The sequence below is a fragment of the Leishmania major genome, chromosome 31, assembly GCF_000002725.2.
Source record: "Leishmania major strain Friedlin complete genome, chromosome 31".
NCBI lineage: Eukaryota > Euglenozoa > Kinetoplastea > Trypanosomatida > Trypanosomatidae > Leishmania > Leishmania major.
Genome location: NC_007272.2, coordinates 201,133 through 226,477, shown reverse-complemented (window position 1 = coordinate 226,477; position 25,345 = coordinate 201,133). Strand labels below are relative to the sequence as shown.

Sequence of the window (25,345 nt, the reverse complement as noted above, 5' to 3'; positions counted from 1 at the left end):
CCACACGCGTACGCGTGAAAGCATGGCGTATGACCGCAAGAAGACGCTTCCCCATCTCCCCTCTCTCCTTCCGACTCGCTCGTGACGCTTGTCTACCTTCGCACATAGAAACACACACTCTTCACAGCACGCATCACTCGCACACGGTGCGTATAAGACTTGTGAAAGTGGTGCGGACGGCCCAATTTCATTCCATCTTCTCCGCGTCGAGGCGTGGCTTATGTATCGTTGTCAGTCCGCCTTGAAGCTCGTCGAGATAAATGACCGCTACCGCATCTTTCACCGGTTCCGCCCGTCCACGGTAGTGGACTTGGCCGCGGCGCCTGGCGGATTCGCGCAGGTGGCGCTGGAGCTGATGCACCTTCCAGAGAACGCGCCGCAGTCGGCACTGCCTCCGATGGTCGTTGCCGTGGATCAGCGGCCTATCGACCCTATGCCAGGCCTTGTCGCCGTTCGAGGCAACATCCTCCAGCACCAGCGTATCCTGCAAGCTGTGCAAGGTGCCTTATCCCTCACGAGAGCGCCAACAACGTCACCGCCGCGCGTGTTGTCGTCTGCGCGCACTGCACCTCAGACGAGGTGTGTGGACATGGTCCTCCACGACGGCGTCTCTGTGGTGAAGGGGCAACGCGCCTTTTCTGTGACCTACGCGCAAAACCAAATGGCACTGAGCACGCTGCTGTTGGCCAGTAAACTGTTCCAGCGGCATGGCCTCATGCCCGACCTTCCCACCGATGCGGCGCCGCACCGGTCAAACAAACCTGAAGGACGCATCAGTCGCAGCACCTCTGTGCCGCGATCGTCGTCTGCCGTGCTTCCCGTGTGCTTCGTCTCCAAGGTGCTGCAGTGCGATCACTTTGCGCAAGTCCTCGCAGCCACGCAAGCGCTGTTTTGTCACGTCAGACCATTCAAGCCGGTCGCCTCTCGCCCAGAAAGCCTGGAAAGATATGTGGTGGCCACCGACTTCCAGCTTGCAGCTTGGCAACGGCTGACCGCGCCGCACGCGCCTCTAGTGCCGCAAAATTGGCAGTGGCGTCGCCAACACCATCGCTCGACCGCATCTGTGTCCTTGTTCAGTATGCCCCCAGCGCCGGAGGATTGCAGTGATGCTCGTCACATTGCTTGGAACTGTCTGGGGTGCGGGCGCGCCTGCATAGGCTGCCAGCCCTGTCTGCAGTGCGGCCCCTACCGTCCAGCGGAGGGTGCAGGAAAGCGAAGCGCACACTAAGGCGCTGTCACCGGTGACCTGTGCCCTCTCCTGCCCCACGAATGCTCAGTACCGTAGAAGGTGACAAGGATCCGTTTGGCTGTGCCTTTCGCTGCGGCACATACTCGCGGCTCACGGCAGCGCAGGCATTTTACACACACACACACAGACTACGCTGTCCTGCTTACTCACCATATGTAGCGCCTTGTCTGTGTGTGTGTCTCTCTATCTCTCTCTCTCTCTCTCGAGGACTTCGTTTTCGGGTCACTCGAGCAATGGCATGCGTCCATGCATCGGTGCGCGTAACACAATGCACGCTCGCATACACGCCAGCGCGCCCCCTCCTCTCTGGTGCACTCGTGCCTTTCTCTCCATCCGCCCCTTCCTCTGTCCCCCCTCCCCTCTCTCACGCTCCTATCGCACTGATGCGCTGCTGTGCACGCTTCTCTCCTTCCTGTACTTCACACACACACACACATGCACACACCGCTCTCCGTACTCTCTGTGGCCTCGATGGAACCGTCGACGTGAACATGCCACTCATTGGCACAGTTTACTCGCCGGAAGGCGCACGCCTTCGTCAGCTTCTATCGGTACTCCCCCACCTGCCTGCCAGCACGTCCGCCACATCCTCCCTGCGTTGACTCACTCCTCTGTGTTCTTCATATCGGTTGCCTGCTCCGGTGGATGCGAAATGAGGACTCAGCGACTCTGCTCTCAACTTGCAACGGCGCTTCACTCTTCTTTTGTGCGTGGCAGCGCTGCGGCAGCGGCCGCAGCGGTTTGCACAGTCTTACGACACGCCAGCGCGGAAGCTGTTCTAGCGCAGGAGGAGCATGCTAATGCCCTTTACGACGACAGCAAGGATGTGTCACCGGCAGCCGACCAGGAGCATGCACAAGACGCTGGTGATGAAGAGCCGCACCGGGCCTCACTGGTGTCTCAACTGCTGCCATATGTATACGGTCCCAGGGGTGTCGCAGACGACGCGCACCTTTCGTTGCCCATCGACCACGTCGCGCTGCGACGCATGAAGAAAATCATGAATGTGAAGAGCAAGCACGATGTGACCAAGGCGCTTTACAACGTGCACCTGCTTGAGACGCCGGAGGACTGCATCCACTACGTGAACCTGACCGCCTCCTACATTCGACAACAAGCACGGATGGAGGAGCAAGCGCAGTCCCCATCTCTTGCAACGCGTCAGCGTGCAGCGTACGTGCAGCGGCAGCTGCGAGGTGTTCGACTCAGCGGGCTGGAGAAGAGCACGCTGCTTAGGAAGGCCTGCACCCTCGTTGAGGAGCGAAGAGTGCCGCTCGTGGTCGCGAGTCGGCTGCTGCGCTTCCGCTGGCCTGGTGACCTCGCCACCGTCGCTTGCGGCGTCCGTCAACCCTACGTAATGGATTTGATCCGCAGCTGGGCCACAGAGGCGCTGCAGCAGAATGAGCTCGAGCCGCGGGACGCGCGCGCGCTCTTGAGCAACTGTGCCTTCGCCTTGAAGTCCGCTGTGCGTCGACGCACGAAGGGCGGGGCGGCAGAGCCACTCAGCGACATCTCATCCTTCATCGGGGCACTTGCGATGAAGGCCAGCCAAGACGCAAACTCGCCCGCCAAGGCGGAGGGGTTGATTGGCCTCATGTGGTCGGTACACTTGACGGGGTGTCCAGCGCCAGCGAGCTTCTGGGACACGATGGTGCAGCGTGTGGTTAGCATGAATGAGGCCTTGGAGGGGGAGTTTGCAAGCAGTGCAGACGCCGCAGCATCGGAGAACGGCACGCCGACCTCCGCCCACGCCCTTTCCACTTCTCCCGCATCGTCGCCGTCTACCAAAGCGCCGCGCGCGGGCCACTTCTTCAGCACTCTCTCGACCCGCCAGCTCTACCGCTTCCTCATGGTGCTGAAGCTGGCGAAGTGGGATGGCAACCCAACCGTTCTGCATCGGCTGGCAGACCAGACGCTGCGTAACGTCGCCTTCGAGTTGGAAGCAGCGAACTTCGACCGGCATGTGAGCGGCGACAGTGAAGGCGAGAGGGCGGTAGCGGCGGCGGCGAAGCCGAGTATCAAGCCATTTGCTGTTGTGAACGCCGCGGAGGTGCATCTGGGCATGGTACAGCAAAAGCCCGTGCGGTTGCCCAAGTCAGTGGTGGCGGGCCGCATCCGGCAGGTGGCAGACCTGCATCCGGACGAGTTCCTTGAGCTGCTTCACCTCGCCGGGGATTTGGGGGTTCCATTCAGCGTCTCTGCAACCCGCATGGTGGATGAGCTCCTCATTCCACTTGTGCCGCACCTCAATGCTAAGCAGCTCATTGTTCTCCTCCAGGTTGTGCGTCACACGCGAAGCCAGTCCTCGACGCTTATGCAGGTGGTGATGGACCGCCTTGTCGAGCGTGGCGCCGCCGGCGCTTACGCGCTTCCTCTAGCAAAGGCGACTGTGAAGACTGCGGCGAAGGCACCGGCCGTATTCCAGAGCTTGCGCATGGACGACTTTGTTGAACTCTTCACGACCACCTGCGAGGCGCAGCATACACTCGTTCGGGCAGCGGAAGTGGCCGCGATGGGGGACATCCTCTACGCCCTCAGCAGGCGCTACGAAGAGACGTCGCTGCAAGGCCAGCGCATTCGCGAAGTGGTGAATCTTCTCTGCGCGCAGGCGGACCGGCTCGTTCAGCTGCAAGTGGCGTCTAGCTCGATAGCAGACCGGCTGCTGGAGTGCACCGTTTTGCTGCGCATGCGAGCCAATAAGATGCAGTACCCAGCCGTGCAGGAGCTGCTCGCCTCCAGGGCAGTGGCAGTAGATCAAGAGGAGCGGTGCCGCCAGGCCCGCCAAGAGCGGGCCCTGAAGTATGTCGAGACGCTCGCAGCAGGAGCGGCGGAAGGAGCGATATCTTCTCCGTGCCGCGAATCGCTGAAGTGGGAAGGGCTCTCCGAAGGGGACCTCCCGCAGGTGGCGAAGGCTGCCCTTTCCGTGTATGGTGAATTCGTGTACATATTCGAGCGCATGGTCACCGTGAAGGCGGTACTGACGGCGAAGGACTTTGAGTTGTTTGCATTCAACATCAAGAAGGCGGGGCTCTACAGCATCTTGCAAGGAGCCCAGCTCTTCCAACAGGGACACTTCGAGGCCGACGTTCCGTACACAACGCCCGCCTCCCAAGCAGCCGCGCAGGGGCTTTCGAGGACTATGCCGGCGTGGATGGATAAAACGGTCACAAACGCTGTGCTCGCCAAGCTGTCCAACAGCCGCATCTCGTCCTCAGACACGGGCGACGATTTTCTGAAGGTGCTAGGCCACGTACACTGCGATGCGGCCAAGGTGGACGCCGTGATTGAGATGATGGCCAGGTCACCACTGCGCAGACTGCAGCGCCAGAGACCAGTTTGGTTGTACATTGCCGAGCTGGCGCGTCGCTTTGGCTCCGAGGAGACGAAGGAGGCGATGTCAGCGTACCTGAAGAAGGCGCTGTACTGAGTGCCACGTCAGGGTCTAGGTAGCGAATCTGTGGAGGGTGGATGGAGAGGGACGGCTTCGGGGGGGGATCCCCTCTCTCGCGCGCGCGCGTGCATGGCATACTACCTGCCGGCGGACATGCAAGACAATCATAAGTGACGCATTTGTGTTCTCGAAAAGCTCGTGGTGTGTGCGCCTTCGGATGTGGAGGGCGAGTGGCTGCCCGTGACGCTGACTTTGTCGTTGAAGATGTCGGAGCTCTGTCACACGAACGCGCCTGGGAATGCGCTCTGCAAGACAAACTTGGAGGGGAGTCCCGAGACGTCTGTAGCGCTGGTTGCTCTCACAGAAGCACGCACGTACACACACACACACACACACAAAAACAAAGAGGGATGGAGACAGGAGGGGGCGCGCCTCTCGCCTTTTCCTCTTGTCCTGCTTTCTGTCTTCTGCGTGGTTGGAGTCACGAAGGAGCTTCACTGTGCTGCTCCACGGATGTGTTGCGCAGCCGACCGTGTCTCTGTTGCACGCTGCCGCCTTGGCTTCGTTCTCTCTTTCTGGTGGCGTATGTTGCACTGTCCCCCGAACGGTGCCACCCACCCATCGGCATGGCGATTCTTCGCTTGCTTTCCTCTCTGCTGGCTCACTTACTCTCACCAGATTTGCATTTCTATCGCTTTCTTGGCAGCGATGAGGCGGTTTTCAATGGCACCGGCGCTGCGGGCTGTCGCGCCGCCGTTGCCCGGCGTCTTCGCATGCCTTTCCGTATCGTGCGGCTGCGCCTCTCACTACCAGAAGCGGTGGACCGCGACGCAGCGACGCGTCATCCGGCCCACTGACGAAAGCGTCGCCGAGCTGATGGAGGATGCCGATGAAGAGGGTGCTTGCATCAGCAGCGCCACCGCCTCGTCCGTCGCCGCCCCCGCGCCGCTTTCTGCCATCGCAGAGTCTGCGGCGCTCTACCGGAAGGTGGCGGCAGCGAGCGTTGACGGCAAAACAACACCGGCAGCGAAAAGACGCCGCCGCGACCATGCCGGTGACGGCGATGCGAACACCACGGATGATGCCGCGTCTGCAACAACTACTCACGATGCGGTCGAGGCAGAGGCGCTCGCGGGGACCTCCGCAGGCGATGGGGACGACGCTGTCGGCGAGGAGGCGAGAGGGGACGAGACGTACATCCTTCAGCAGCAGCAGTACTACTACGAGCTTCCCGTGCAGACGCTTACCGATATCGCAACCGCCTACCTGCGCTCGACAGAGAACATTGTCCTCGTGTCGCCGCAGGAGGAGCACGTCCTGTTTCCTGTCCTTATGGAGCGTCTGCAGGAATTCCACTTGTCACAGCTGCTGGACATTGTCGACAGTCACTGGAGTCGGTCTACCATGCTTCGTTACGGCACCCAGTACAAGGACATGGTGCGTGACCGCATTGCTCAACTTGCCACCGCCGCGGCGACACAGTTGGAGGCGAAGAGGAGGAGGCAGCAGGAGCAGCAGTCGTCTTCCAGCGCGGCAGAGTCGACGTCCGCTGCTGCCGGCGCATTAGGCGCAACGCGGAGAGGTGAGGGTCACAGTACCAAGACTACGGGTGCCGGCGAGGAGTGCGAGGATGACGGTGCCGTGTTCGTAGCCGAGAAACAGGCAGCTGATGCGCAGCGCTCTGTTGACGCTATTCTGACGCACGCCGAGAATGAGATCACGTCCGCGACGGTGTACCGCGCCTTGGTGGTCATGGGAATCAGCGCGGGGCACCGGAAGCGCGACTTGGCCTTTTTCCAACTCCTCGGCAACTACCTAACCTTCTTTATCAACGACTATCGCGACCCGCATGAGCTGGTACGCGTACTGACGGCGCTGGCGCGCGCGAAGATAGTGCCGTCACCGGCGTTCCTCAACATGATTGCGCGCCGCATGCCGGTGCTGCACAAGCGCATCCCACTGGAGCCGCTGCCGGCCTATCGCGCTCTCTCCAACTTTGCACGGATGGGGCACACCTCGATGAACACGTTCCGCTTCCTCGCGGACTGCATGTTTGCCCATGTGGAAAAGCACATCAGCGAGGAGAAGAAGCAGCTGACCACAATGGCAGCTGCATCAAAGAAGCCTGCAGCCGCAACAGAGGAGTCCGATGCGAAGATAGCTTCACATGCCGCCTCGGGCTCCGCAGCCTGCATGGATCGTGCGCAGAGGTGCAGCCAAGAGGTGCTGGAAAAGGAGCGACTGCGTCGCATGTGCGGGCTGAAGCCGTCTATGTTCACAAGGTGGCTCGCCATACTCGCTCGCTTCAACGCCCCGCATCAACAGTACCTGCGCCCGCTCGTCAAGCCAGTCATCTTGCCGATGCTACCGTACTTCCCACCACCAAGCTTCACTCGGCTGGTGAGCACGACGCGCGTGTTCAAGTCAACCGATCGCGTTCTCGTGGAAGCGCTGGTGGGGCGGGTGTGCGATGTGCTCGCGCCAGCAGGCAAGCTGACACGCGTGGATGTGATGGAGCTGTTACGGCTCATCTCTCAAGATGACACCCCCGTGCCTACTCAACTGGATCGCGTCCTCCGGATATGCAAGGACTACCTTGGGAGCTCGACAAGCACCTACACTGCGGAAGAGGTAGCCGCGAACAGCGCCGACCGGAGCGCAGCTCCGCGGCCACGCGGCACAGTCACGGTTGTGCCGCGTCCGCGAGACATGTGCAACGTGGTGAAGCTGATCGGCTCCTTTCAGAAGAGGGATGAAATCCCGCTCGAGTCCCTCACCCCGCTGCTGGAGCTGACGGAGGACTTTGCAAAGCGCCTCGCGTATCTGATGGAACTGTGCGTGGTGTCACTGACGCAGGTGGATGCGTTTCTGGAGCTGTGCGAGCGGCATCAAATTCCAGATGTCTCCGGGGCGTTGGAGCAGCTAATGCGGAAGCGACGGGATGTGGTGCTGCACGCCAAGCGCTCTCCAGAAGCAGCGGCGGAGGATAGGGACGGCAGAGGCAGCGCCACCGACGATGAGGAGGCCGAGGAGGCGTACTACGGTCAGCTGGACATCGACGTGCGCGAGACGTTCAACAAGATTCTCCTTACAAACGACTGGAATACCCACGGCCGCTACAGACCACTGCCTGGTCCGCTGCAGGTGGACTTCCGCAACGAGCTCACCAAGGTGTCCGCTCTTGAGCTTCTTCAGGCGGTGGACTTGTTTGGCAAAGCGTGCCCAGGTGCTCTGCAAGACGCGCCACGGCTCTTTCTCAGCCGCAGCCTACTAGAGAAACTCGGTAAAGAGGGCGAGGTGGTGGTGGAGGAGGCAACGAATAGCCTTGTTATTCGCCAACCCCGTGCCGAGCTTCTTACTCGTGAGGATTTACAAGCGTTCACGGCGCTGGTGGAGCGGACGCCGCTGGAGGCAGTGCGCACCTCTCCGGTTGTGTGGGTGTTCATCAAAGAGAAGGCTGAAAGACTCGGCTTGGCTTCAGTCGAGGCAACGGCCACGGCGCGCCTCACCGAGCTGCATGGTATGGCGCGGAGAGCGTATGCCTAGCGAGCGATCCTGTACTGGCGAAGATGCCGTCGACGATTCGAAGTGCGCTTGACGTGTTGGCGTTGTGGTGTGCTTGGTGTGTTTGTTTGGCTGTTCAAAAGAGGCAAAAGAAATGGACAATGCAGAGATGAGGGAAGGTGAAAAAAAAAGGAGGCGAAGAACAGGAGCGGTGTGCGTGGGCGCACGCCTCTCTCCCTCGTTCTACTCCTTCTGTCTCCACTGGTGTGTAAATCGTGACTCCGCCTCGTGCCCCCGCGCTTTCGCGGACAGGAGAGTCGCAAGATATGTGATGATGAGAAACCGCGAAAAGAGGGGGAGGGCAGTCATGCGCAGAACAGCGCTGCCTCCCCCCACCCTCCACATAACACCCACGTGCTCCCGCCTCTCTCTCTACCGCACCTCACAGGACTACACGCACCAACATAAGTGCGGAGGAAGGCGTCTTAATAACCTCTTTTCGTTTCACTCATGCGCAGGCAACGGTGCTGTAATAATCGGCACTGAGCACGACAGCAGTCATGGAGGCGGCTGGTGCGCCAGAGGACTCGGATCCAATTCCATTACAGCTCGATATCGGCTACGTAGATGTGCCACGCGATGCGTGCTTTTCCTGGCTGCAGCGCAAGTACGCCAACATCAAGCCTGTAGTGGAGACGCCTTCTGCAGGCTTGAAAGGAAAGCAGCTGCGCATTGATTCAGCCCTCCTGCAGCGCCTCGAGAACGACGTAGTGGCCTGCGATGAGCTACGCTGGCGGGCCTTTTCCTTCCCGTCGCACCCGATCCATCCTCTGAACACCAGCTACCGGCACGATCCTGGCAGGCATGCTGGCACGCCAGCCACGACAATCGAGATGCGTCGCACAAAGCGGCATTCCTCGAACAGCGCGGAGCACCCCACAAACGGAGCGAAAGGATCCCACACTCTCGTCATCAGCACCCGGGCGGATAGTGAGGCGAAGAGGCGCGCCCAGAAGGGAACGCGCAAGGCAAAGGACAGCTCAGCGGCTGCCATAGTGGCCACCAGCGGTGTCCACACGCCAAAAGTGGAGGATCTGCTGGAAAATGCCGTCCGGAAGGCGAAGCAGGCGTACTGGTGCCGCGTTTTGGGCGAGGAAAACGTCGACCACGAGACTCCCAGCACGTCCGCCGGGGCAGACCAGTCAATCCCACGCAGCTGGCGACCACTCCTGGGAGGCTATGTGAGCGCGCCAAGCCGCATCGATCAGGCGCGCTTCCTCATCTTTCCGCAGTCGGGACACCCCGTCGTGGATACGCGTGACCCAAAAGCGTTCTCCGGCGCTCCTGGCAAGTTGCTGGAAAGCCCCCAGAGTGTGCCGTACTACGTGCGCGGCAGTGCGAGCTGGGAGGTGGAAGAACGCAACCCGGCTGCGGGAGCAGCAGAGTCGGCACACGCAACTTGTGCTGAACCGAGCGATGAATCAGCGACGAGGGGTGGCCTGCATCACAGCCTCACCTATGCGCGCATCAACCCCGCGACGGCACCAGAGCAGCGCAACTGGGCGGACACGGTGGAAGTCTCTGTTGCTCACCAGCAGGCCCGTACGGAGCGTCAGTATGCACCGGAAAGGGCGAAGGTGCAGCGGGTGACGCTGCTGGAGGACTCGGTCGCCGTCAAGACGAGCCAAGGCAACCCACGCCACAGCACCCTCGTTTCCGCGACCCGCGCCACGGTGCTGCACAGCGGCATGAAGCACCAGTGCGCGGTCTCCGCCTCCCCCTCCATTTCAAAGAAGTATTCCAAGAAGGTGAAGGCGTCAACGGCCCCGGACGATGCATTATTCCAGCTGCGTATCGCAGACGTCTACGACAGCAGTGTGCAGCACTTTGCGCTTCCCGGGATCTGGCAGCGCTGGGTGCGACCTGCTGCATCCAGAGCCTTCACAAGCGAGTCTGACGGAGCGACTGGATCGCACTCGCTCGACGATGCGCCGCGCGGTCTCTATCGCATGTGCTGGTCAGCCGGGCCGGGAGTGGAGCTGTGTCAGAAAGGCCGTTGCACAGACGCCGCGGAATCGGCGAAGTCAGCCTCCGCGCAGTCATCTGTCCTGACCATCTTTGGCAAATTGTGCTCGGAGTCGTGGGTGCAGGTGCCTCTGTCCTCGCGGTGGACGCTGACACTGCGCAACCAGTCCGCCGCGGTTGTGCCACTGGAGGCGAGTGCTGTTGTGGCCCCGCCAATGGTGGCCACCAAGGGCACAGGCTTGGAATCGGCGGACACTACTCCATCGTCGGTCGAGGCAAGGGGCTCTTGGATGAAGCGAGTCTGCACGCACCCGTACTTCTGGGCGACTCAGGGGCCACGGTGGGACGCCGCTCTCGTACGTGGCTTCAAGAACGACTACAACGGCCTCCATCACGCACGGCGGTGGTACTCGCTGGTCTCAGCGGAGCTGACGCTGAATGGAGGGGTGCAGACAGGCAACAGCGCACGCGTGAAGAGGAGCCGCGGCGCTGCGGCACCGCCACCAAAAGAGAACGACAGCACCGAGGGCACCAGAGAGAACGGGACAGACTTGGATGGAGGAAACGCGGAAGGCTCGACGCCAACAGCTGGGAGCCGGTGGAGGGGCACCTCGCTGACGGCCTTCGCCAACGCCTGCATGGTGGACAGCGTGCGCGACTACCCGCGCGCCTCCGTCGGCTTCTCCTTCGTCTCGCAGATACCTCGTCTCGCCATCACCCCCTTCAACGAAATTGTCCCTCGCAAGTTCGAATGCTCCTTGAGCTGGTTTGCTGCCTTCCAGCCCCGCGCTGGCGAGGCCGCGAGCGGCAAAGGTGTGAATGGAAGCGCCCGGTTCGGGTTGGAGCTGCAAAGCGGATTCTCGAAAGCTGGCTCCTCGACCGCCAAGCCCGCAACGGCCGCGGACGGCATGCCGTTCCTGCGTGTGTCCCCGGTGGAGACGTTCCAGCACATGAGGTGCGGACTGACCTGGCGCTTTGACGACTGAGAGCGCACACAGCGACAGAAAGGCAGTGGAGAGCGGGGGCTGATTCGGGGGAGGGGGTGGGGGGCATCTGTGCGTGTGTGCGCACGCGTCGCCGTCACATGCACTTAATCATAGGAGACAAAGCGAATGAGAGCACGGAGAGCAGCAGCGAGGTAACGTGTGCGCGTGCGAGCGTGTCGTAGACACGGCACGAGTTCGATGTCTCCTTGTCTCACTTCCTTAGTAAGGGAAGCGAGAGGCGCAACCCCCATGATGTTGTAGCACTACGACACGGCACAGCTCACGCAAACACCTCATCCTCCTATGCACCGCCGTCTCTGGCTTTTCCTCGAGAGCTTCTCGTGTATCTGCTCTTTGCATTCTTTTTTTTTTCTGCGATTCTCGTGTGTGTGCGCGCTTCTTCATGAGCCATCCTCCTCCCCGCCTCCTCATGTGGTGCACCCAACACCACTTACCTTGCCCTCACACACCAAGCTACACGACCATCGGTGATGGAGAGACATGCCCCGCCCTGAGAGAGCGTCGCTGGAGCGGTCCAGGCAGCAGGAACACCTCATCAACAAGAAGACGATGAAGGCGCCTCCATTGACGTCGACACCGGCGACTGCGCAGCCGCTGCAGACGTATTGCTCCCTCCTCCACAAGGTGAGCATGTCGCAGCCCCGTCACACTGCCGCGAGAAACGGAGGCAAGGTACATCAGCTGCGGATCAAGAACAAAAAGTCGAATCCCAACGCCGTGACCCCCTTCAACCACCGCGCACGCTTCACGAAACTGAAGCGCGGCATCCACGCACAGCGGCAGTGGGTGCTAGACTGCTTGCCGACAGCGGAGCCGCACATCAGCGCTGGTGCAGTTCTACAGCCGGAGCACTCAGAGACTTCTCCAGTTCTCTCCAGCCCCTCATCCTCTACAAAGGAGTGGGCCAGCGACAGAGAGAATGGTGACCCCTCTGCTGACGTGGGTACGCGCAGGGAGTGTCGCTATTCCCAGGCAGCCGTCAAGCGCACCGTGGCGGCGATGGACGCACTCTACGCAAGTCTGGACGCGGCCATGAAGAGTCACCGATACAGGCAGGCAGGGAAGCTGAAGAGGCGCATTCACGCTTGCCAGCTGCGGCTGCGGCGGGAGTTGAAGGCCCGCGCGCTACACGGTTCCTTGAGAAGCGATACAGGTAGATCTAGTCGAGCACTCTCTGACACGACTGGTACGGATGTGCAAGAGACGCGCACAGCGGTTTCTTCCGGTGACGCTGCGCTGCCGTCCCTGTACCGGAGCTTTCACCCACCCTCGACATGGCTGGGTATGGGCCAACACCCGCGCAGCGCGTGGGTGGATCAGCGCACCGGCCGCTACCCACAGCTGTGCACTGAAGCGCACCTTCAAGCGGTAGTGCGACACTTCATGAATGGCGACGTAGCAGACCTCGAAACCCTGCCCGACGCATGCAAAGCAATGATCCCCGCCCCGTCTTCGTCACCGCCGAGCACGGCGCTTTCGCGGTCACAGCGTGCGATGAAGTCCTCGCTGTTCGCTGCAGCCTACTGCACGAACGTACTCACCGACGCGCTTGATGACCTCTGCTTCACGCTGCTACAGGGCCTCTACAAGGAGCAACGCGACTTGAAGCAGAAGCAGCCGCTGCAGTTCAAGGCGCGCCAGCGATACGTTGTGGGCTTTCAGGAGGTGCTGAAGTGTCTCAAGGCGGGGCGCGTGCGGCTTGTTCTATTGGCGACAGATGTCGAAGCGGTCGAGATTCCTGTCTCGGCACTACCACCACCACCACCACCACCACCTCAGCCCTCAGTCACCGTGCCTGGTGTTCGTCGCACAGCCTCGCCCTCTGCGCGTCCGGCAAGCAAATCAACACGGAAGAAGGCGTTCCAGACGCTGCACGAAGCCGTTCAACTTGTGCAGCAGCTCTGCGGAGTTACCGGTCCTGCCGAACGGGACACCGTCGCACGCTTCAACGGCCACGGCACTCGAGCACCGCCCCTCTGCGTGTCCTGCATGTCACGCCAACGACTCTCCTACGCGCTGTACGCGAAGGGCAGCAAGGTGGGCTGTGTGGCGGTGCTGCAAGCTGAAAAGAATCGCGAGGCTCTCAAGGCGGTGATGAGCTACGCGCGATACTTGACGACCGCCTACACCGCAGAGATGGAGACGACGATGGTCGCAGAGAGGTGAGAAGTGCCGCCGTGAAGGTGGGAGAATGGCGAGGCTCTCTCGCACGAATTCGGCAACCGAACACGGTGTGGACAGCAGTCAGTGGCGTATGTGTTTGTGTGAAGAGGAGGAAGTGAAGTGGCGCAGCCCCCTGCCCCTGCCCCCTCGCACTGCCCTATTCACGCTAAAGAGGGTGGGCACGGTGTCATGAGACCGCCGTGATGAGATGGCGAGGCGGGAAGTAAAGCAAGCATCTGCATGCTGCGGCGGCTCGCCGCTATGTCTGTGGAGTGCTCGAGACTTGCATGCTCATCAACGCACGAGCTATCTCTTTCTCTCTCCCTCCACCCCCCCCCCCTTCTATGTATCTCTCGGAAACTGATGCGTCTTGCGCTCCTCACCTCCTTTGTTTTCTCCCCGCTCCTGCACAGGCAACTGTGCAGTATTAGACGCTTGATAGGCAGACCACGTGCGCTTCCTTCGTCCCACACATTACTCAGAGCATGGCTTGCACAGCCTCAGAGGCATCTGCGCCGCCACAGCTGCTATCGGAGAATGCGGAAAAGCACTGCGCTGCTGACATCTACGCCCTGCATCACCGTCTCGGTCGATGTGTGAAGCAAGTAGAACGGCTAACGTCATCCTCGGCTGGGGGCTCGTCTCTATCCCATCACAAAGGTGGTCGTTCCAGCGCATCTTGTGTTCGGCGTCTCGGGGAGCTTCTTCGCGAAGCCAGACGGCTCGAGAAACGTGTCACAGAGGCATCGCTCACTAAGACTGGAAGCGCGCAAGAGACGGCGGAGCTAGCAGACGACGTTGTGGCTTCTCCCCTGCAGGCGTACTACCGGCAAGAGCTGCAAGCGCGTCTCACTCACCTTCAGCACGATGCCGACACTGCGCAGCGGCTTCTGGCGCAGTATCTCTCGCAAACCCCCACACTTGTGCATCTTCCTGTCAGTTGTGTGGGCACTGTCCCTCGTACGCTCGAGTGCGGCCTCACCGCTGTCGCTACGACCTCCTTCGGCAGGAAGTGCCACGTCTACGTGGATGTTGTGCCACCCCATGCAGCGTGCATTCCGCCGGCTGCGGTGCACTTCATCGAAGGCGCCTCTCCTGCTGCAGCTGACGTGCAGGACTCGTCACTGGTGCGAGGGAGCGTATCCCAGACGAAAGAGGAGCCCGGTGTCAGGGAGAGAAAAAACAGCGCTGCGGCGTCCTTTGCTGGGCATCCGCTCGGCACGTCCTCTGCTGTCGGTGCCGCCATCACCGCAGAGGACCGCATCATGGAGGACATTCAGCAAGCCATTCACCAGATGAAAGACGGCGCTCTGCAGATGAGTGCGCTGATGGAGCAGGAGAAGGCGAAGATGAAGTCCGCCGCCGACCTTTTGTCGGATGGCGTGGCCAAGGGCCAGACCCACATGCACGAACTCGATCGCGTCTCCTATGTGGCCGAGGCGGCGCATGTTCCGTGGATGCTAAGATTCGTGCCGGGCATGCCCATCCTGTGGCGCACGGTGCTACAGCCAATGTGGGCCTTTCTCAAGCAAGTGCTTGTGATGGCGTCCATCATCGCTGTGACGGGCTGCGTGTTGCTGCTCATTAGCGTTGTGCCAAAGCCGACGGTGTATCGTGGACAGCGACGCCGCACCCACGACAACTGTGCATCGCCTCCCCAAAGCACTGCCGCCTCGGCGACTGTGCCAGTGACCGCTGCCGCGCCGCCTCCATCAGAGGTGCATGTCTCGCCGCCAACATCGTACGAGGCAGAAGAACCCGTGGCGATGGAGTCTCCAGCCCCAGCAAAGACTGCGCAAGAGGTTTCGACGCCGTCGCCTCATGAGGAAGACCTTCCTGCTGAGTTTTTGGCTGACTTGTGAGGCTCAAAGGCGTCACAAGGACGGCTGTTTACGTTAGGCGTGGTGGCAGTGCCTACATGTGCACGGATGCACACGCATACAAGAGGCAACGAGTCGATGACACTCCTCTCCGCGGCAGCGTAGCTCAAGAACAAAGAAAAGGCAACGCCAATCATGAAGGCGCTCCTCGCTCTTTCCCTTGTCAGGCGACGATGAAGAATCGAAGGACGCCTGCGCCGCCGCCTGTTGTGAATCCTCCTCCACAAGTGGGGAGAGAGACACCGGCAGTGTCCGTGCCACTGCCTCCCTGGCTGCACATCTCCTCCCGCGCCGCCTCTTCTCCGTCCCAGTCCTTTTCTCCCCCCTCCTGCATCCACCCTCTGTTCATCGTGCACCAGAGAGGTGTTCCCCGTTGAGGAAAAAGGAAAGTGCGGCAAAAATTGTCGCTCGCGTTACGCAACAGCCAACCTCTCTCTCTCTCTCTCTCTCTCTCTCTCTCTGCGTGTGCGTGTGCCTCTCGAGGACGCTTCTCACTTACACTCCCCTCCTCCCTCTCCTTCGGTAGAAGCGACTAGAGGCTCACTCACACACCAACCTCTACGTCATGGAGCCTCTCTACGGCAAGATGGCCTCCTTCGACATGGAGGCGCTGATGCCGGCGCAGAAGTACGGCATCAAGGCCGCGTTTCTGGGAATCATCTTTGTGAGTTTCGGTGTGTACAACAGCGTCGTCATCCCTGCCATCGCGGCGGTGGTGAAGGGGCGCATCCCCGAGCGTGTAAAGCCTCTAGAGAAGCTGTCGGTGAAGGACAAGTTGTACGTTGGTTTCGCCAAGGCGGTGACCGCCGTCTTCGTGCACCACACGTACCAGTTCATCCGCAACACAGAGGTGAGCCGCATGTCACCCAACTTCCTGGACGGCCCTGCCGTGATGCGTTCGGTGCTGTGGCTGCCGGTACACCTGCCAGCGCTCTTTATTCTCTACGACCTCTTCTACACACTGTTCCACTGGGCCCTGCACTGGCCCCCCATCTACTCCCTCATCCACAAGCATCATCATCGGCAGATGTCTCCCTTCCGCGGCAATACCGACGCCATCAATGACAACCCAATCGAGTACGTCACAGGCGAGTACCTGCACCTGCTGGCGCTGTACCTGCTGACACGTTTTACGCCCGTGGGCCAGGTGCACGCACTGACGGCCATCATCTTCATCTTTCTTGGCGGCACCCTCGCCAGCCTGAACCACACCCGCGTGGACTTACACATTCCGTACATTTTCAACGTGAAGGCACACGACTACCACCACCGGCAGCCGCGCGTCAACTTTGGGCAGTACATCATGTTCTGGGACTGGGTGTTTGGCACCTTCCAGGCCGAGGGGCTCCCCTCGGAGGAGTCGGCGAAGAGCCTCAAGAAGGCAGTGTGAAACGGCGACGTGGAGTCGGGCCAACGGCAGGCGCGGGCGGTTGTGGAGGAGGAGCGGAGTGCAAAGGGCCTTTTTTCTTTTTGGATGGGTGGAGGGGGAGGAGGCTCCCCGTGTGCGATGCAGCGGAAGGGCCGAGGGCCCGACCGACATATACGTAGCCTCTCGGCGCCCCGCCGTCTCTGTGTCTTCTCTATGCGCCTCTAGCCTTCACGCTTGCAATGCGTTTTGTTACCTACCTTGTTTCTTGTGTCGCTGTGTGAAGGCGCACGCACGTCAGCTCGCACCACCACGTGTCCGTGGACCGGCAGTGCATGTAGGAGACGTTGCATTCTGCGGAAGAGACGATGCCTAGGCAGGCATGGTTGAGGCGGGCGCACATCGTTCGCTCACCCACGCCTGTTGTACCGTGGGTCCTGGGTGACAGTCACGGCGCCGTCTTCTTGAGTGCCTGAAAAACACTTCCAGGTCGGCAGTGGCCCCTCCCCCCGTCCCCTCTAGCACATGCATGATGCTCTCTCTCTCTCTCTCTGCTCTCCATCTCCCTCTGACCCCATTCCATTTCTCCCTCTCTTCGCTGCATACCACGCTTGCGCTCACCCACCGCACACCGACACCGACACCCTGCTGTACATGCAGCTTCTGCTGTGAGCTTCTTCTTCCAATCCGTCTCGCCTGTTCTGCATAGGCACCTTTTCTCTTGTTTTTGCTACACCGTCTCACGCGACTTTTGCTTTGTCGTCTCGTCGGTAACGCGCGCGCAGTTACACGTGTGTGTGTGTGTGTGTGTGTCTTTTTCCTTTTGGTTTCTCTCTCCGACGACGCAAGCATGAGCACGCCGAATCACCCCGACAGAGCGCCGTTGGTGAGCAATGCTCAAGGTCTTCACCAGCGCGAGGATGATCAGCAGCAAAATACCGGCCCCCGCAGTGTCTCCGTCTTTTCGCAGCCGCAGTCAATGCAGGATAACGGTGAGTATCTCAAGGAAGACGACTACAGTCGCCGCATGAGCATCAACTTGTTTAACATCGACATGGAGCCGCTTGGCGTGTCGGAGGTGCTTCTGGATGGGCATCGGAAGCACATGAACGATGACACGCACGGGGGCAGTCACCTAAAATGCGTGTCGGAAAGCGGGGAGAAGGGCGACGAAGCTGACCAGCATCCGCCAAAGCGACCCGGGACGTTGCGCAAGACGATCCACGTGTTGCGTTTCTACTTCAACGTGGTCGTGCCATTCGGCGGCTTCCTCGCCACCACCTTCAACCTTGCCTCCGCCACTCTCGGTGCCGGCATCATCTCCATCCCCTCCGGCTTCAACCTGAGCGGGGTGATCATGTCCTGCGTCTACCTCATCCTGGCTGCAGCTGGCACAATCTACTCCATGAACCTTCTGGCGAAGGTGATGGTCAAGACAGGGCTTCGGACCTATGCCCAGTCGGCGCGTGTGCTGCTCGGCCGCGGCGCCGACTACTTTCTCGCTGTGCTCATCATCATCCAGTGCTTCGGTGGGTCTGTCGCGTACATCATCGCAGCAAGCACGCTGCTGAGCCCCGTCCTGAATGCCCCGAGCGCGCCTGCGTTCCTCAAGACAAAGCAGGGCAACCGCATCATGACGTCGGTGGTGTGGATCACCTTCATGTTGCCACTCGTGTTTCCCAAGAAGGTGAACTCTTTGCGCTACGTGTCCACCTTTGGTGTTCTCTTCATTGTGTACTTTGTGGCATGCATGATTGGGCACTCCGCCACGCATGGGCTGCACGACCCATCGATTCGAAGCGAGATGCGCATGATGCGCACTGGCAACGAGGCGCTGGAGGGCCTCGGCGTGTTCCTCTTCAGTTTGATGGTGCAGCTGAACGCCTACGACATCTTCTTTGAGATGCAGCACAAGACGGTGTTCCACTTTACTCTCTACACAACCATTGCCACTGGTACGTGCGTGCTGCTCTACTTTCTCTCGGGCATCTTCGGCTACGCGGACTTCGGCTCCAAGGTGCGAGACTCGGTGCTCTCGCTGTACGACCCCATCAAGGAGCCCTACATGGCGGTCGGCTACATTGGCATCATCATCAAGATCTGCGTTGCCTTCGCCCTCCACATGATCCCGTTCCGCGACGCCCTCTACCACTTCTTTCGCTGGACCCCGGAGGAGGTGCCGTACTGGAAGCACTGCCTCGTCATGGCCGTTCCGACGACAGCCGCGCTGCTTTGCGGTCTCTTTATCCCGACCATCAACACCGTCCTGGGACTGCTGGGCTCCTTCTGCGGTGGCATCATTGGCATGATCATGCCAGCACTGTTCTATATGTACACTGGTGACTTCAACCTGCGCGAAGTGGGCATGTTGAACTACGTGGCCACGTACCTGCTGCTCGTCGGAGGTGTTGTTTCGGTGGTCTTTGGCACCGTCACCACCATCTACAGCACCTCCCAGAGCTCCTTCGTCTCGTAAGCGACGCACGTGGGTGAGGAAAGGTGAGAAGGAACGGAAGCATGAGTGTTTACTTTCATTGTTTGTGTGTGTCGTTTTCTTCTCTTGTTGGTCCGCACCGAGTACTGCTGAGCTTGCGTGTGTCTCCCCTCTCCCTCTTTGCATGAACTGTGCATTGGCAAAGCAAGGGCGCGATCCCCCTAAAACGGCGGGGAACGGACGTGAACTGCGCTCTTCTAGTCAAGCAGCCACGCTAGCCTGCGAGGTGAGATGTGGAGGAGAGAGCGGATGAGGAGCACGCGAAGCACGCGGAGGGGTATGGTTAGCGTGGGGAGTCTCTCTCTCTCTCTCTCTGTGCCTTTCACTTGTGGCGCTGGCTGATGCTTACGACGATGCGCCCTGTGCAGCATCGCTGCGTGTATGTGTGTGTGTGTGTGTGAATGCCGGGCACCGCCTCATCGCGTTTTTCAGCCTTCTGACCGTTTGCGTTACTCGTTTTCTCCTTTTAGAAGTGAGTGTGGGCAGTGGACGTTGACCACGATGATGTCTGTCTTCCCCAGCCGCTCTCTCTCTCGCTCCTTCACACCAAGGCAACTGTGGCTCAGCGTGGCGTCCCCTACCGTACCCCCCCCCGACTCCCACTATGCTACTGCCAGACACGGTGGCAGTGACCTCGTCATGTTTGTGCTTAGCTGAACCACTGGCATGTTTCTTTTTTCCCGTGCGCCCCTCTTTTCCTCTCACCGCTTTCGTCTTCTGACTCTCTGTTGTAAAGTTGATCGAGCCAGACTAAAGACAGACAATCAAAGGCCGTGTGTGTATATCGGTATATCATCCTCGTCGTTTCGGTGTGGGCGGATGCGTGTCGCGCCTCTCACCTTATTCCGCCGAGCCTAACACCCTCCCTCTACAAAGAGTGCCTGGCGTGCCACACAGGCCCTCTTTTCTAACTTCGTGGAGACGCGTGTCGTCTCTCCAAGGGTGCGTTACACACGTGCAGTGGATGCGCGATTACGGGGATAACTTCCCCTCCATCCCCTCTTACCACTATATATGGCATGCGAGATCAGGAGTGTATCATGGAGGGGGCACCACCAACGCAAACAAATCAAAGGGAGAGTGCACGAGTGTGTGCGGGACCCATCCATGCGTGTATGAGGCGTTGGGCGTGGGAGACAGAGATGCCACGGGAGGGCGTCTCTCCCTTCCTCGCCTAGCCCGCATCACATCGCCTGGTTTCTCTCTTGTACGGCCAGAATGCCGTTTGCGGCCTTGCTAGCGAGGCTCGGGAGATCCTGCCCAGCGGTACAGCACCCCCGCTGTGTCGGCGTCATCAAAGCTGGCCTATGCGACCCTCTTCACCCGTTGGCCCTCTCTCGTACATCCCTTTCTGCCTGGCTTCTGCATTTGAGCGTTCGTGCCACCATGCATGTACGCACATGTGTGTGCATATCTCTTCATCCCATGGCACACACACGAACATGCATCTACCAAAAAGACAACACCACAACGCAGCACACAACCGAGGTCCTTCTTCCGCACCCGCTCCCTTTCATTACCCACACACGTTGTTGGTTGTTTTGTGCTGTCTCTCCTGTCTCCCGTCTCTCTCCTTGTTTGTTTCCCGAGTCCGCGTCTTTTCCGAACTCATTACACCATACACGGCGCTACGGTGATCCATTTGGTTGGGGTCTACTTTGTGTGTTTGTGTGTGTCCCTCCCATCCCTCTCCCTCCCACTACCCCGCTGTCGCCTCAAGGCATCGCAAGCACGGCTCATACACGCATTCGTCATCTTGGTGCGCCTCGGAGCTGCGACACAGACACGAAGAAAGAGAAAAAGGGGGAAGGAAGAGGAGGAAGAGGAGGGGGGTGGACATTTCCAACACGGTGAGCGCCAGCGCATCCTCTCTTGTTGGCTTGTTTTTTGTGTATGTTTTCGTGTGGGCTTCTCACAGCGGAGGATTCACGAAGGCTTGGTTTTCTTTTGATCCTTTCGTTCTTTGCAGCTGTCCACCATTCTGTCGGCGAGAACAACGAGTCGGCAAACATCTAAAGATGAAGCACCACATGCTTGTGTCTCGCTCTCACTCTTGCTCTTGTACTACACAGCCACAAGCATTTCCGTGAATACGAAACGGTCGTACGGGTGGACCAAAACGTCCGTTCTTCCCACCCACCTACCCACCCCCCTCCTTACCACCGTACACTACTACAGTGCTGAACCAGTCAAGGCACAAACCACACACACACACATATATATATATATATATACATATATATATGTATCGAAATGTAAAGAGGTTGACACCCTTCCTTTTTGTGTGTGTGTTGCTTCGCAGTACGTGCACCTGCTTCCGCTCTCTAATCTGTTGCCGGTTTTCTTCCTGTGAACACTCCGAGAGGTGACGGGCAGCGGGCCATAAAAGGATGGCGTGTCCGACTTGCACAACGCACGTCCATGATTCGCTCATCCGATGCCCCTTTCGGACTCTTCACAGTCGTTCATTCTTTTTCCTTCTCGAACGAATGGAGGCTTCCTGATGACGGGGCGACACCCTCAGTGTGTGCGGCATTTCAGGGTCCAGCACCCCCGCCCCCTCGGCGTGAGAGGGAGCCGAGCAGTGTCCCCCCCCCGCCTACCCCCCTGCTAAATGCTGCACCAACTCTAATAGTGCTAGAGTCAGGTGCCTACGATGTGAGGAGATCAGACCGATGCACCGCTACTGACGATGTCGGTTGTCAGGTCACGCATGGTGTGGCGTCGGAGCGACACGCAGCCGTGAGCAAGCTTGTGCCACCCATATGACGGGTGAAGCGTCCGCGCGACCCGAGCATATCCCACCCACCCACCCGAGGCCCTCGCTGTCTACTGCTGCGGGAGCCCTGAGCCAGCCTGAGGAGGATTGCACCGCGCGGTGACCGGCAATGATGGGAGAGGCTGCGAGGCGACCTGCGGGGCGGGTGGGCAGGTGGAGTTCGGGCCAGAGGCCGTGCTCCGATGCCTGGGTCAGCGGATGGCTGTGCCGCGTGTCTACCGCTGCTTCGCACGACGCGACGCGAGCGTGTGAGAGGACCGTGGGGTAGAGCTGAAGTGAGCGGGCGCTGCACGGCAGAGAATGCAAACGTAGAAAACAACGTCACGCACAGGACCACCCGCATGTAGCGTGTGCGCGGTGTCGCTCCTGCGGTATCGCAAACGAAAACGACGTGTAATGATGCGGGAGTGAGTTTGCCTGCACGGCGAGAAGAAGCTGCACAAATCCGCCTGTGGGGGATACCGATGCGACTGTTCGCCGCGATCGGCTTCTTCCTCGGACTACTCCCGCCTTCGTCGATCTCTCCCAACAAGCCCCTTCCTCGCACCTCAGTCGTTTCGAGTGGTCGCTGCCCCATTGCGGCCCAGGCCTTTCACTTGTCGGGTGAAAAAGTTGGAGAAGTTGGGTATCGATCCCAATACCTACCGCATGCTAAGCGGTCGCTCTACCATCTGAGCTACATCCCCGACGCGGTAACGTCCCAATACACTAGAATCTAGGAAAAGATGCTTTCGACGAGGTTCGAACCCCGAAGGAATCCCGCCCTGGTCTCCAAACGGTACCTGTTGGGCTAAAAAAAAACGCCGCGGTTTCCGCGGTGCGTAAGCGGCACGGCAGTGAGGAAACCGCTGATTATAAGTAGTGCATGTGGTTTCTTTTGTCTGTGGTGGTACTAACATATCTTCTCGGCTATTTAGCTAAGATCATGTTTATAAACTGTTCTTATCAGAGTAACTCCTGATACTGCCTTCGGGCAAAGGAATAGAAATTACAACTCAAGGTTGTTTCCTTGGAGTTCCACGTTTCCAGGGGAGCAACTCCTTTTTTCGCCCAGGCGCAGAACATCTGTAGCAAACGACGCAAAAGCGCACGCTCATCAATCAGTGCGAGAAGGAAAGGCGCTCAAGGGTGGGAGAGCGGCCACCAAGGTGTGTTCCTTTGCGTTGTGAGTAACGTGCAACTCCCCCCCCCTTCTGCTTCTTTGGTCACTGAGCTCTGGAAACGCTCTCATGCCAGCAACGGCAGCCCCTCATTCCGCCATCTCGCGGAGAATGAGCCCTCACAGCGCTTTATTAGGCAGCAAACGTCCTGTTTCTTTTGTCCCAAAGGACTGGCAGCCGCTTGCTCTCAACAGCGCCGGCGCGCCATGGTGCCTGCTTGCATCCGTGGGCTGTCTTGCAGCTGCAAGGACTCTATGCAGCACGCTGTTGCTGCCGTGTCGCTGATGAAGCGCAAACAGAATCGCTCACCCCTGCAACGGCGCCGCATAGAAACCAAAAAGAACACTGAATCTACCTCTCGTTCTCTCTTTTTTCGTCTCCTCACACGCTGGCAAATCTAGTTTGCAGAGGTAATACGACACACGCTGCAAAATAGGCACCTCCAATCACAATGAAGGCAGTGGCAGCAACGCGGGTGCCGGGCAGGGTACTAGCGCAGGATAATCCGCGAGAGGTCGACGCGGACGCCGAGGAGCTTGCTGAGATGGATGTCGCCGATGGCGACAAGGTACCTGTGCAAGTTTGCCAAGATGACAGCCTCCACTCGACGGACAGCGGCAACAAAGACCTCCGCACCATCGGCCACCTCCTACAAGTCATGATCCCGTATGGCGGCATGCTGTCGAGCGGCTTCAGCATGGCCTCTACCACCATCGGCGCCGGCATCCTCGGGCTGCCGGCTGCCTTCCATAGTGTCGGCATTATCATGGCCACTGGCTATCTCGTACTGATCACCGCCGAGACCGTGTACTCCATGCGGCTTCTCGTGCAGGTTTCGGAGAAGACGGGTCTGCGCTCCTTCGAGGAGATGGCGAAGCACCTTCTGCATCCGCGCGCCAATATCTTTGTCGCCATCATCCGCGCGCTGCACATCTTCGGCGGCTCCGTCGCCTACGTTGTCACCATCGGTGATCTCCTCAAGCCGATCCTCAGCTCCTCTGCGTCAACGCCACCGTTCCTTCTCACCTCCATAGGCCTGAAGCTCCTCACTACTGCTTTCTGGCTGGTCTTTATGTTTCCGCTCGTCCTGCTGCGCAGGATCAACTCGCTCCGCTACGTCTCCGCCTTCGGCATTCTCTTCATCCTGTACTTGGCGCTCGTGGTCATCACCCACAGCGCCATGAATGGAATGAGAGCGCGTCCCCGTCCGGCAACGCGGCTAATTAGCACTGGCAACATGGCCATTGAGGGCCTCGGAGTCTTCATCTTCTCCTACATGTGCCAGATTAACTGCTTGGAAGTGGCGCTCGAGATGCGACCTCGCAGCCTGGGCCGCTTCACCATCTGCGCCGCCGTGAGCATGACCATTTGCAGTATCCTGTACTACGCCACTGGCCTCTTCGGCTACCTTGACTTCGGCGAAATGCAAGGCTCCATCCTGCTTCGCTACAACCCCCTTGAAGAACCGCACGTGCTCGTGAGCTACGTTGGCGTGTTCATCAAGATCTGCGCCTCCTTTGGTCTCTTGAACAACGCGTGCCGCAGCGCTCTCTTTCCTCTCATTGGCTGGGACCCCTACACCGTAGTGTACTGGAAGTACCTCATCGGCGCTGTTTCTCTTGCTGTCCTCGTGCTCATGTTGGGGCTGTTTGTGCCCAATGTGAACATAGTGTTTGGCTTTACGGGAGGTGTATGTGGTGGTTTTGTTGGGTTTATTCTCCCTGCGCTGTATGTCATGTACGCTGGAGGGTGGTCATTTCGCTCCGTAGGAGTAATCAACTACTGCTGCACCTACCTCATTTTGGCTGCTGGCGTGGTAGCCGTTGTCTTCGGCACCGCTGCCACCATCTACAGCGTCGCTACTAACTAAAAGTGAAAGTGGTCAAGAAGAGTCCACTGCTTAAATTTTCTGCTGTGTCTTTTATTCCCGATAGCGACACAGTCAGCGTTTTTTTTTGTCTTGCCGTTCGTCTATTCGCGCAAGGCTCACCGGTGTGGACTATCTCCAAGCCACCGTTGGTAGGGGGATGTTGTTTTTGCTTACATGCTTCGCCATAGCCGCTGATAGCCCACATTTGTAGTCTTCCACTAACGGGGTCGCTCGGTTCAGCGGCGCTTAATAGTATTTGCTACCTTTTCTGAACTGCATAGATGCCTTATGTAGTCAGCAAAGATATCTTACGGCATGCAAGCTAGACTGCTGCCTTTTCCGTTTAGAAGTGCTTCCTTCCTAGCAGACTTACCTGATTCTCGCCCCCTAAAGTCTAAAGAGTTGCCTTTGCCTTCGTGTCCTTAGCGTCGTGCAGTTGCAGAAAGGGAAGAATCCC

At 59.3% G+C, this 25,345-nt stretch overlaps 9 protein-coding genes and 2 non-coding genes across 11 annotated transcripts; 10 read left to right on the top strand and 1 right to left on the bottom strand.

The window, feature by feature from the left end:
* Window positions 1–220: 220 nt before the first annotated feature.
* Window positions 221–1,228, top strand: LMJF_31_0650 (conserved hypothetical protein; the record flags this gene model as incomplete). The annotated part of the gene is made up of 1 exon (XM_001684998.1): window positions 221–1,228. The coding sequence occupies one exon, from the start codon at window positions 221–223 to the stop codon at window positions 1,226–1,228; it is 1,008 nt and encodes a 335-aa protein (XP_001685050.1).
* A 259-nt stretch (window positions 1,229–1,487) lies between these two features.
* Window positions 1,488–4,676, top strand: LMJF_31_0640 (conserved hypothetical protein; the record flags this gene model as incomplete). The annotated part of the gene is made up of 1 exon (XM_001684997.1): window positions 1,488–4,676. One exon carries the CDS (start codon window positions 1,488–1,490, stop codon window positions 4,674–4,676), a length of 3,189 nt encoding a protein of 1,062 aa, XP_001685049.1.
* Window positions 4,677–5,153: 477 nt separating this feature from the next.
* LMJF_31_0630 (conserved hypothetical protein) lies at window positions 5,154–8,186 on the top strand (the record flags this gene model as incomplete). The annotated part of the gene is made up of 1 exon (XM_001684996.1): window positions 5,154–8,186. The coding sequence occupies one exon, from the start codon at window positions 5,154–5,156 to the stop codon at window positions 8,184–8,186; it is 3,033 nt and encodes a 1,010-aa protein (XP_001685048.1).
* Window positions 8,187–8,704: 518 nt separating this feature from the next.
* Window positions 8,705–11,155, top strand: LMJF_31_0620 (conserved hypothetical protein; the record flags this gene model as incomplete). The annotated part of the gene is made up of 1 exon (XM_001684995.1): window positions 8,705–11,155. One exon carries the CDS (start codon window positions 8,705–8,707, stop codon window positions 11,153–11,155), a length of 2,451 nt encoding a protein of 816 aa, XP_001685047.1.
* A 501-nt stretch (window positions 11,156–11,656) lies between these two features.
* LMJF_31_0610 (conserved hypothetical protein) lies at window positions 11,657–13,342 on the top strand (the record flags this gene model as incomplete). The annotated part of the gene is made up of 1 exon (XM_001684994.1): window positions 11,657–13,342. One exon carries the CDS (start codon window positions 11,657–11,659, stop codon window positions 13,340–13,342), a length of 1,686 nt encoding a protein of 561 aa, XP_001685046.1.
* Window positions 13,343–13,824: 482 nt separating this feature from the next.
* On the top strand, window positions 13,825–15,201 carry LMJF_31_0600 (conserved hypothetical protein; the record flags this gene model as incomplete). The annotated part of the gene is made up of 1 exon (XM_001684993.1): window positions 13,825–15,201. One exon carries the CDS (start codon window positions 13,825–13,827, stop codon window positions 15,199–15,201), a length of 1,377 nt encoding a protein of 458 aa, XP_001685045.1.
* A 583-nt stretch (window positions 15,202–15,784) lies between these two features.
* On the top strand, window positions 15,785–16,609 carry LMJF_31_0590 (putative C-5 sterol desaturase; the record flags this gene model as incomplete). The annotated part of the gene is made up of 1 exon (XM_001684992.1): window positions 15,785–16,609. One exon carries the CDS (start codon window positions 15,785–15,787, stop codon window positions 16,607–16,609), a length of 825 nt encoding a protein of 274 aa, XP_001685044.1.
* An 826-nt stretch (window positions 16,610–17,435) lies between these two features.
* AAT25.2 (putative amino acid transporter aATP11) lies at window positions 17,436–19,061 on the top strand (the record flags this gene model as incomplete). Its single annotated transcript, XM_001684991.1, has 1 exon — window positions 17,436–19,061. One exon carries the CDS (start codon window positions 17,436–17,438, stop codon window positions 19,059–19,061), a length of 1,626 nt encoding a protein of 541 aa, XP_001685043.1.
* Window positions 19,062–22,471: 3,410 nt separating this feature from the next.
* On the bottom strand, window positions 22,472–22,544 carry LMJF_31_TRNAALA_01. Its single transcript has one exon. It is a non-coding gene; the product is annotated as a tRNA-Ala (tRNA).
* A 211-nt stretch (window positions 22,545–22,755) lies between these two features.
* Window positions 22,756–22,889, top strand: LMJF_31_snRNA_01. Its single transcript, XR_002460991.1, has one exon. It is a non-coding gene; the product is annotated as a small nuclear RNA, U2 snRNA (small nuclear RNA).
* Window positions 22,890–23,469: 580 nt separating this feature from the next.
* Window positions 23,470–24,888, top strand: AAT25.1 (putative amino acid transporter aATP11; the record flags this gene model as incomplete). The annotated part of the gene is made up of 1 exon (XM_001684990.1): window positions 23,470–24,888. One exon carries the CDS (start codon window positions 23,470–23,472, stop codon window positions 24,886–24,888), a length of 1,419 nt encoding a protein of 472 aa, XP_001685042.1.
* Between the last annotated feature and the right edge of the window lie 457 nt (window positions 24,889–25,345).